Source organism: Artibeus jamaicensis, unplaced genomic scaffold, assembly GCF_021234435.1.
Source record: "Artibeus jamaicensis isolate MK-2021 breed Jamaican fruit bat unplaced genomic scaffold, CSHL_Jam_final contig_2794, whole genome shotgun sequence".
NCBI classification, from domain to species: Eukaryota; Metazoa; Chordata; class Mammalia; order Chiroptera; family Phyllostomidae; genus Artibeus; species Artibeus jamaicensis.
The window spans coordinates 1-11613 of NW_026521618.1; the positions used below are offsets into that span (position 1 = coordinate 1).

General features: G+C 47.2%; 1 protein-coding gene across 1 annotated transcript; it reads left to right on the forward strand.

Moving 5' to 3' along the window:
• The first annotated feature begins 7135 nt into the window (after nucleotides 1-7135).
• LOC119049451 (uncharacterized) lies at nucleotides 7136-11064 on the forward strand. Its single transcript, XM_037145439.2, is given in 5 exon segments — nucleotides 7136-7323; nucleotides 7409-7566; nucleotides 8226-8362; nucleotides 9534-9681; nucleotides 10665-11064. Coding segments are annotated over 5 exon segments (744 nt in total). The 3' UTR covers nucleotides 10778-11064.
• Nucleotides 11065-11613: the final 549 nt, after the last annotated feature.

An 11613-nucleotide genomic window follows, 5' to 3' on the forward strand; every position in this document is an offset into this window, starting at 1 on the left:
GGTATATATATACCTAGGGGAGGGAATTGCTAGGTCATACGGTAACTCTATGTTTAATTTTTGGAGGAACTAAAAACTGTTTTCCACAGTGGCTGCACCATTTTACATTTCCATCAGCAAAGTACAAGGGTTCCAATTTTGCCACCTCCTTGACAATGTTTGTTTTCTTTTACTGAAAAATTGTAGATGTGAAGTAGTATGAGTGATATCTCATTGTGGTTTGCATTTGAATTTCCTTAATGACTAATAATGTTGGGCTTATTGGCCAGTTTTATATTATCTCCGGAGAATGTCTCTTCGAGCCCAGTTTTTCCCTTTTTAATATTTTTATTGTTGACACTATTACAGTTGGTAATCCCCCCACCATTTTTCCTCTCCACCACACCCCCACACCCCCCCCTGGCCTTCATACATTGTAGTCCATGTCCATGGGCTCTGCATATACACATATAGGCTAATCTCTTGGCTCATCTCTTCTAGTACCACCACCTGTTCCATTCTGAGATCTGGAAGTCTGTTCCATGTATCCATACATCTGGTTTTACTTTGTTTGTCAGTTTATTTTGTTCATTAGATTCCATACATGAGTGAGATCATATGGTGTTTGTCTTTCTCTGACTGGCTTATTTCACTTAGCATACTAGTTTCCAAGTCCGTCCATGCTGTTGAAAAGAATACGCACTGATTCGTTTTTACAGCTGTGTAGAATTCTATTGTGTAAATATACCACATCTTTTTTTTATCTGCTCATCTACTGATGGGCACTTGGGCTGTTCCAAATCTTGGCTATTGTAAATAATGCTGCAATGATCACAGGACTGCATATATTCTTTCAAATTAGTGTTTTGAAATTCTTTTTAAATTTTTTATTAAATCATTTCTGTTGTTATTCAGTTAGAGTTGTCCCATTTTTTTCTCCTTTGCCCTCTTCCACCCGTCCTGCCATCCACTCCTACAGTCAATCCCCACACTGTTGTCCATGTCCGTGGGTCGTTCATGCATGTTCTTACCAGTCTGGTTGATGTTTTTAACTCCTTGGTTGTTGGAGTTCCAAGCAGTTTGATTTTTCTGGCGCTTTTTATTATTTATTGATTTTAGATTGGTTGTTATCTTCCTTTTTGTTGTGTGAGGAAGTGAAGGGTTTCTACCTATGCCTCCATCTTGGCTGGAACTCTATGTTTTGGAAATGAACCCCTTACCAGATGTATCATTGGCAAACATGTTCTTCCATCAGTGGGTTCCCTTTTCATTTTGTTGATGGTTTCTTTTGTTGTGCAGAACCTTTTTAGTTTAATGTAGTCACATTTGTTTATTTTTCTTTTGTTTCCCTTGTTCTAGGAGATGTATCAGCAAAAACATTGCTACACAAGATGTCTGAGATTTTACTGCCTATATTTTCCTCTAGAATTTTTATGGTTTTGCAACTGACATTTGAGTCTTTCATACATAAGAACTCTCAGCACAGTGGGAATAGAAGGATCATAACTCAATGCAGTAAAAGCCCTATATGAAAAACCTTTAGCCAACATCATACTCAAAGGGGGAAAAGCTGAAAGCACTTTGCTTAAATCAGGAACAAGACAGGGATGTCTGAATTACCACTTTTATTCAACACAGTACTGAAAGTCATGGCACGGTGCTCAGAAAAGAGATGAAATAAAAGGCATCCAAATTGGAAAAAAGGTAGTAAAACTGCCATCATTCACAGACAACATGATATTGTTCAAAGAAACCCCTAAATATTCTACCAAAACCCCCCTACTAGATTTAATAAATCAATTTGGCAAAGTAGCAGCATACAAAATTAATATGCAGAAATCAGTGGAAATTTTATACACCAGTAATGAACTCTCAGAAAGAGAAACTAAGAAAGCAATCCCATTTACCATTGCAACAACCACAAGAACAACAGAAAAAGGTACCTAGGAATAAAATTAAGCAAGGAAGTAAAAGACCTGTTCTTGGAAAACTATGGGACATTAAAGGAAGAAATAGAAGAAGACAAAAGCAAGTGGAAGTGTGTATGTTCATAGATTGGAAAAATTTACATCATTATAATGTCCACACTACACAAAGCAATCAATAGATCCAATGCAATTCCTACTAAAATACCAATGGCATACTTCACAGATTTAGAACAAATTCTAAACATTTGTTTGGAAACAAAAAAGACCCTGAATGGCCTCAGCAATCTTGAAAAAGAAGAGCAAAGTTGGAAGGATCACAATACCAAATATCAAACCGTACCCAAAGGCATTACAATCAAAACAGCCTGGTAATGGCACAAAAGCAGACATACAGATCAATGGAACAGAGCCCAGAGCCCAGAAAGAAAACCACACTTAAAAAAAAACCTTTTATTTATTTATCTTTAGAAGGGAAGGGAAGGAGAGAGGAAGAGAAATATCAATGTATGGTTGATTCTCGTGTGTCCCCCTGCTGGGAACTGCCCCTACTAGGAACTGGCCTGCAACCCAGGCATGTGCCCTGACTGGGAATCAAACCGCAATCTTTTGGTTTGCAGGCCCGCACTCAATCCACTGAGCTACACCAGCCAGGGCTAGAAAACCACACTTTTATGGTCAATTACTGTGTGAAAGAGAAGGCAAAAGAAAACGATGGAATAAAAAGAATGTCTTCAATAAATGGTGTTGGGAAAATTGGACTGACACATGCAAAAAATGATAGACCACCAACACAGTGCATTTTTAAATAAAAAAAAGTTGTGGAGAGTGGATAGCTCATATTTTAGACTTACACATTGAAATATTTACCATCATAAAATGATTTTAAAACAAAATTTGATCTCACCTATAAGAGGAACCTAATGAACAAACATAAACTCATGAGCAAAATAGAAATGAAAGCAGGGAAACATGGAACAGAATGACAGCAACCGGAGGGGGTGGGGAGATAATGGTGGGAAAAAGGTGAAGGGACCACTCAAGGGACAGGTATGAATGACCCATGGATATGGAGAAGAGTGAGAGGATTGACTGCAGGAGCACGGGGTGGGCAGGGTGGAGGAGGGCAACGGGTGGGAGGGGAGGAAATGGGGCAAAAGTAATAGAATAAAAATTAAAAGATAAAAAATTATCTGGAACAGTGAGAGGTGACAAAATATATATGAAGTGAAATTGGCTATGAGTTGTTCATGGTAACATTTGGATGATTGATAATTAGGGTTTCCAACACTATTCCCTGTTATACACTGGTTCTCAAAGTGTGCTCTCCCACCACCAGCACCTGCATCACCAGGGAACCTGTCAGAAAAGCAAACTCTGATTCTCACCCAAGATTTTTAATCTGAAACTTACAGATGTGGAAGTGAACAACCTGTCATTTAACAAGCCCTTTGGGAGACTCTGATACAAGCTAGTGTTCCAGGAACACTGCTTTACTGAAGTGAACCTGGATACTGTTTATAATTTTGTATACAAAATCTACTTGTATATGTTTGATAACATCCAGAGTAAAATTAAACAAGGAAGGAAGGTGGGAAGGAAGGGAAAGAAGAAAGAGAGAAACAAAAAGACAAAAAGAGAGAAAGAGGGGGAGAGAGAGAGAAAGAAGGAAAGAAAGAAAGAAAGAAAGAAAGAAAGAAAGAAAGAAAGAAAGAAAGAAAGAAAGAAAGAAAGAAAGAAAGAAAGAAAGAAAGAAAGAAAGAAAGAAAGAAGAAAGAAAGAAAAAAGGAAAAAGGAAAAAAGGAAGGAAGGAAGGAAGGAAGGAAGGAAGGAAGGAAGGAAGGAAGGAAGGAAGGAAGGAAGGAAGGAAGGAAGGAAGGAAAGGGAAAGAAAGGAAACCGGCATCCCAGCTGTCTAGTAGTGAAGTTCTAATAACATCTCAAGACAGGTAATCTCCATCTTACACAAAGATGTCCAGAGGATAGAAAAGAGAGAATACTCCCCAACTCAGTCTATGAGACTAGAACATTTTGTCCCTGAACCTGCAAACACGGTATGAGAAACACATCAAATCGATCCCACTCATGAACAAAAGCTGAAATATCTTAAATGAAATTGAGCAAAATGAACGCACCAGTACATACAAAAAGATGTACCCTCACCAAGTTACATTCATCCGAGGAGAGTGAAGCAGGCTTAACATTAGAAAAGTTATAGACTGAAGGGGGCAAGGAAGACGTTTGTGCACCCCTAATATAGTCTGCTGATTGCTGCAGGTGCTACTTGAACGTGTATGTATAATTTTTGAAAATCATTAAGACACACACGATTTTTGTTCTCTTTGATTATAAGATGAGCCTCAGTAAATATTTTGAGGGGGGGAATCTACCGATAATGCTCATTGTATTTAACAGATTAAATGAATAGAGTCTTGATTATTTCAATCAAGGCAAAAATGTGAAATTTAATATGTATCCATGGTTCTCGGGACAAACTTACTCATATTACACTAAGAATGTAAGGGAAGTTTCTTGATCTGATAAAGAGAAAGAGAGGAACAAAAAGAGGAAGGAAGGAAGGAAGGAAGGAAGGAAGGAAGGAAGGAAGGAAGGAAGGAAGGAAGGAAGGAAGGAAGGAAGGAAGGAAGGAAGGGTGGAAAAAAGTGAGGGAGGAAGAGAGGAAGGAAGGAAGGGAGGAAAAGAAGACAGCTAGTCACAACAAACTCATTTCAATATGCAGATGTTGGCGGCTGTCTATTTAATACTAGGAACAACTCAAAGATGCCCACTTTAGCCATCTGTATTCCACCTTGTAGTGCACGTCCTAGCCAGCACCGTAAGAAACCCACTGGTTGGTTAATTATTGTACTTCTGTTACGCACAGATTCCCAGAAAACCATGGGACACCTACAGACAAATCATTACATATCACTGAGTTGAGCACGGTGGCTCACTTCAAAATCAACTCACTTTTCAAAGACTCCAAAGGCTTTCTGTAAAATAGATACAAGTAGAAAGATGTCATTTAAAACAGGTATCACGTGCAAGAGCAACAGCACGGAGCAGTCTCTTAGGATAAATACAGTAAAAGATGTGCAAGGTATGAATGTGCAAAAGCTAAAACTAAATACTATACTGGAAGATTAAAAGGTTAAAGAAGGCCCACATAACCGGAGAGACAGCCCACGCTGATGACTGGGAAGGCCGGATATCGAAAAGATACTCAGTTCCCCCCTGAACCGCGCCATAAATTCATTGAAAATAGACTCCAAATCTGTTACAAATGAGTTTCCAGGGAACATGGCATGCTGACCCTAACGTTTATGTGGAAGGGCAAAGTGCGAAGAATAGTGAAGATATGCCTGCAGACTGATGATGCCTAAGAGGTGGGGACCTGCCCTACCAGAGATCTAGATGTCTTACCGCGAGATAAAAATTCAGACAGGGTGGCAATGACACCGGAAATACAGAAAGGTATGCAACAGGACCTATGCTCAGAAACGGAGACACACAAATACGGACCAAAACGACTCCAGACAGCGCCGAGTGCCCCCGGGGGTGCAAAATCACCCCCGGCTAGGAATCCCTGGCATAGGAATACCGATCGATCTGAAAGAACACATGCTGAATTCTGTAGAAGTAAATGACAGAATATCAAGCGCACGAGTTAAAAATGCACGCACATGCAATATTTCACATCCAAAGAGAGAATGGTCTGGGAAACAAGGCTTGGGGAAGCACAAAGCTCCACTTCACTTCAAGCAGTTACTGGCCAACCTAGTACAGACAGGCTGAAGAGAGTTAGGAGCGCCGCGAAGGGGTGGGACTTTGGTGGGTGAGCTTTAGGGAACTCAAAGCTCATAGGTCGCCGACCAAAGCGAACTGTGGGAAGGCAGCGCTGGAAGCTCATTGGCCTTTGTGGCAAGGGCGGGAAAGCGAGCGAGCTAGCAAGACAGCGCCTGCGTCTTCCCTCAAGATTCTCGTCCCAGTCCATTGCACGACCTGCTGGAGGCTGACCACAGGCTAGTATCGGGAAGAGGGCCCCTGGTTCTCTACGCCACTTCTTTCCTCCCTCCCGCCTGCTCTGGATCTCCAAACCCTCCCACCTCCGCAGGGTGCCTCCACCCACTCCTGATATGTCCACGCTGCCCCACACCCCCACGCACACACTCTGCAGGACTCCTGTGGGAGGACCCATTGCCCCAGCCTCCTGACCCCTGCCTGGCCTTTGGCCCCTGGGCCAGGCTGCCTTTGATTCGGAGGTGAAAGCGGCAGCAGGCGGCGAAATATTGGGCTGCCTGTGAGGGGGTGGTGCACTCTGGGTCTGTGTGTGGGGGTGGGGCAAAGGTGTGCTCCAGCATAATTTTGGAAGCGTGGAGAGGAGCATGGAAGAGTGTTGGGAGGCTGCGGCGGGAACGCCAGGTTTTGCATGAAAGCGGCGAGGGGTGTGTTGGTGCAAGAGAACAATTAGTGCGGTGAGGAGTTGGCTGCTGACTAGATCAGGGCCTGCCATTCCGTACCGGGCTCAGCAAACTTCTGTTCAATGAATAACCGAGGGGATGAACGAAAATAATTACTGAAGGAGGGGCTTGCGATCCTGAAGGATAATGCGCTCTGGTGGAGGGCAAAGGTCCGCCATCTTAAAGGAGCAGCAAGGAAATACCTAAGATTATGGTGGGCTGCACGAAAAAGATCAGAATGGAGTGCGATAAAAAAGAGTGAATGTAGGGCATACATGAGACTAGAAATAGACCTGAGCGCCTGAGGCATGGATTCATGAGTGGGAAGTGAATGGATGCAGAAGATTGGGGAGGCAATTGTGGAAGTGGCTGCCAGGAATAATAGTAGTTGAGTATAGCAGAGTACAGGGCGGGACACGAGAAGGGCAAGTAGTAATTGTTGAAGCCGGCACGAGAGTGCATGTGTATACCTGAAAGCGGGATCTATGTGGAGTCAAAGTAGGCAAGGAGAATCATAATCGGGTTGAGAGTATACAGGACCCAAGTCCAGAGTGCCTCGGAACAAGGCTATGCACGCATGAGCCTTCCTGGGAAGGAGGCTACATGAGCAGGAAGGGAGGGTGCAATGTGATTTCAGCGGTGAGCTGGATGAAAATGAATCCAGGCCCTTCAGGCGGGGTTTGCCAGGTCAGAGGAAGTATGTTTGGGGGTAAGGGACCATGTGGCCATCCTGACCCCTGCTTCTGGGCCCACAACCAAGGATTCCAACGAAATGCCTGCCGGGCCCCGCTGCACCTGCATCCGCACCACTAGGCTTCGGACCAGAGTCCCATGGGCGATTCGACTCGGCCTCAGAAGATCTCCACGTCTTCACTCTGCCTGCTGCCACAACCACAGCATCACTAACCAAGTCGAGGACCATGAGCACTGCTGCCTCTTGAAGACACGCCACCTCGCTTCGTGAGTACTGTGTCTGACAGGGGGGAAGGGAGGGCTGGCCTCCTCTAAACCTGACTGAGTTTAGGCGTGTAATCTCCCACTTTAGGAAGCAGCGCAGGCTCTTGCCTGCCAGGAGTTCCTTGAAGAGGAAGCAGGGGGCACACCGAAAGGGGAGCCTGACTGGAGGACTGATAAAGAGTGGAGCCGCACCTCCCAAAGACCACAGCTTTGTCAACAAGTTGGCCACTCAAGAAGGAGTTCTCAGTGAGCGTCTCTGACCAAGGGGGGGGGCTGGGTTTGGGTATAGGGAACATGAGTACTTCTGTCACCAGTCTTACCACCCAACTCCGATGTGGCCTTGGGAAAGTTATCCCTTGGGCCTTAGCTTCCCCAGGTATAAAATGTCGTCAGTATTATCTACGGAGTGTTGGTGGGAAGGAGAAATTGTGGGGGAGGGGAGTGGAAATGGTCCACGGCGAGATGAGACCTCAGGTTGGGAGCGAGGTAGCGTGAGGTGAGACGAGGCAGAAAGGACCTCCTAAGCTGTTTCCAGTTTCCCATAGCAGGGAAAGAGAATGCCATGTCCCAGCTTAAGGCCCACACCCGTGCAACCCCCAGGGAGGTAAGGAGAGTCTGGGGCCAGTCGGGGAGGCTCCCAACTCAGCCACTGCCCAGACCCTTTCCTCTCTTCTGAACTTCTGTGTTCCATCTCTAACCCTACTGCAACTTGCCATGTGACCCTGGGGGTAAACCACTTCTCTCTCTGGGCCCTGGTTTCCCCAGCTGCAAAATGAACAGCTGGTCTTCAAAGTCTTCCGAGCTCCGACACTCTGGGCTCCTATCCTCAGCCCCAAACGTGCCCACGTCTCCTCTCCATGGCTTGTCTCCTACCCCAGTCTAACCTGTGCTCTCTCCTCCTGCAGCCAGTCTCCCAAGGGGCTCTGCTGACGGAGTATTCCCCAAATTGTTTGTCTCTGTCCTGGACTCCAGCTCCCTTGAAGACGCAACCAACAATTTCTCCTTCCAGGAGTTCCCACAGGACCCATGTCCTGATCAGCACGTGAGTAGACTGAGAAGAAGCATGCAGCCGGTTGTGTATTGTGTGTTATTGGGTGGCCATCCTTGTGCTTGATGCCATGGGAGATAGGGAGAGAGGAAGTGAAGGTGGTGGTCATGGTCGTGGTCGTGCTGGTAATGGTGGTGGTGGTGGTGGAAGAAGAGGAGGAGGAGGAAGGGGAGGAAGGGGGAGAAGGCGGCATCTCGGACTAACAGGCAAGGACAGGGCTCTTCCAGCTTTGCCACTTCCCACTTGTGGGAGACTTCGGACAACCGTGTTTATGTCCCAGAGTCTCCATTTGTGAGTCAGTGTACTGAGAGGGGACAAGATTCTGCACCCACAGCATTGACGAGAGGACTAGTATAACACCTGCCACATAGCTGGCCTTTAACAAATGGAGGCTTTTATTCCGTATGAAACAGATTGATGTTTCATACGGATAGAAGGTCCCGCTGTAAAGGGGGACCATGAGGGTGAGGGCCACCGGGGCTCAGGCGAAAGAGTCCCGAGGCCATTAGAGAAAGCTTTGTGGAGATGAGCCACGCTGTTCCTTGAGGCCCCGTGAGGTTTGGAGACTGTGGGGGCAAGAACCAGTCTCTACACAGGGACAGTAACCCCATCTCTCCAGGTGCTTTGCAGATTAAAACCCAGACACCTGTGATTTCCCATAATCTTCCCCGTGGCCCTGGGAATTCTGAAAACGCTGGCAGGGATTCATGTCTCAGGAAAGGTGTGGAGAAAAGAGATGGAAACGGAAACAGGCCAGGCAGGGGAAAGGACTTGCCCAAGCGACAAGGAGGAATGGTCAGCAGGCCTTCGGACTCCCACACTCAGATATTGCAAAATCCTGCCTCTCTCTGTCTACTGGTAGTGTGTGTCTTACAGAGGGTTTAACCTCCCCCCCCCCCGCCTCTCCTTTCCTTGTTTCTAAGACGCTTAACCCTGGTCCTCCAGCCCTATGCCACCCTTGACTCTCCTCTCTTGCAGCCACGGATCCTGGGAAAATAGTTGGGTCCAGAGAGCTGACAGGGCCCAAGCTTAGTGAATGGGAAGAGCAGGACACCTCGGGTTGGGTGGAGCCTTCAGTGGAACTGGGGACTGAGGGGCACTTGTCGCACAAGGCGGGGAGGTGTGGGTTCCCAACTCCCATTCTCTCACACCCTTCTCTTCTCAGGTTCCCACCGCTTCTGACCAGCCCTTGGTCTCTGCCTCCTCAGAGTGGCAGCGGAAGCTGGAGGCGGCCGAGGCACTGCTGATTCTGAAGGAATCTTCCCAGGCCCCTTCAGGCTCCATCTCCCTGCTCCAGCCTTGAGCTGCACCAGGTAGCTTGGTCCTTGAAAGGCGAACACTGGGTGGGAATAGTTGGGAAAGCGGGCGGCGCTGTGGTAAGCGGGGCCTAACTAACGCCAAAGGCAGGGTTGGTGAGTTGAACCTCCCTGGGCCCAGGCACCCAAGCTCCTCAGTCTCACGCCTGAGATGGCAGTCGATGGCTGTCCAGTGAATCACCAGTTTGTCGAGCTTTGCGCTCAGCAGCAAATGTCCAGTGCCCCGATGTCAAGAAGTGAGGAAACTGGGGCCCCGAGAGTGGCAGGCGCTTGCCCTGGGGCGTGTAGCAAGCATAGCAATCCGAGGAACCGGGCCTCCTGACTCTCAGCCCAGAGTTTTTCTACCCAGACCCTTGTCTTCTGCTGTGGTCTGGGCAGGGCATTTATTTAGATAGGTGAACATGTGCCGAGTCTGGAAGGGGCTTCTGCTCCGTGTCCTTGGGGAGCTTCCAGTGCAGATGTGGATCCTGGGTGCCGTCACGGGTCGTGTTTTGCAGCTAAACCTCAATGATGAGCCTGGGGAGGAAGGACTGGAGGAGGTCTGAGGACAGATAGACACCTGGGGAGGCTGAGAGCGAAGGCTGGGCACTCCCGGGCCAAAATGGTGGATGGGGTATATAGTGTGTGAGTGAAGCAGCAACGCTGGAGGAACTTACTGGAACAGAAGGGGGTGAGGCTGGAGAGGCTGCCAGTCACAGAGGTCTGGCTTGCCAGGCTCAGGAGGCCAGACCAGCAACCGTGGGTGTTGAGGAGCCAGGGAATATGTGAGCTAGGGAGGAGCATATTCAAAGACCTGGGGCTTGGCAAAAAGAATTGTGGTGGCTGTGGTGGAGGGACCTCTGGCGGCAAGACTTGAGGTGGGCAAACCAAGGGAGAAAGAGTTCTGTGCCGTTATCCAGGTGGCAAAGCCAAAAAAGACGGGTGAGCCGGGAAGGGAAATGCATGCCAGCCGGCACTGACCTCTTCCTTTCTGTCTACAGCTCCTGCTGGGGATAGAGGGCTCCAGCCCTCCAGCGCCCCTCTCCAACCCAGGCCAGCCAGCTCTGTTTCTCTGCCTGTTGGACACCTGGGGCGCATCTCCCTCTTGAGCTAGAAGCCCAAAGGAGGAGGCTTCTCTAGAGTAGTGCCTGTGTATGCATTTGCAAAATGTTTAGTGTTCAAAGTGCTTAAAGTTAAAAAACATAAAGGCCGCCCTGGCTGGTGTAGCTCAGTGGATTGAGCACGGGCCTGCGAACCAGACAGTCGTGGTTCGATTCCCAGTCAGGGCACATGCCTGGGTTGCAGGCTGGTTCCCTGCAGGCCAGTTCCCAGCAGGGGATGCATGAAAGGCAACCGTACATTGATGTTTCTCTCCCTCTCTCTGTCCCTTCCCCTCTAAAGATAAATAAATAAAATCTTTTAAAAAAAAAACATAAAGGCCTTCAGGTCCTTCTGTCAGCTTTCAGGTCCTTATTATATGGGGCAATTCCTTGACTGAGGACAGATATTCTTGTACCTCCATCCCTCACGCCCTTGGATCCTGGGGCCTTTTTATGTCGTGTGAAAACCTGCTTGCGCAATCTAAGCTGATCGATCGGTCTCGAAATCGAGTTCAGTGTGTTCATGTGCTCCTATGCCAGATTTTGTATTTCGCTCATGATTGTGAAAATACCAGGCACTCATGGTTGTATCCATGCATGTGAAAGCATGATGATTTTTTTCATTTTTGCTTCTAGGTGTGTGTGTGTGTGTGTGTGTGTGTGTGTGTGTGTGTGAACAAGTTATAAACTGTTGTTGTTGTAAGGCACTGTGATAGAGGAGCTGTTTGTTACCAGAATGTTTCGGAAATAGTCCCTTTCATCTGTTCACAAGGCACCAATGTACAAAAAGGAATGTGGGGATAGGATGCAGGAAGCAGGGAACTGAGAGAGAGGAAGGAAATGGGGAGAG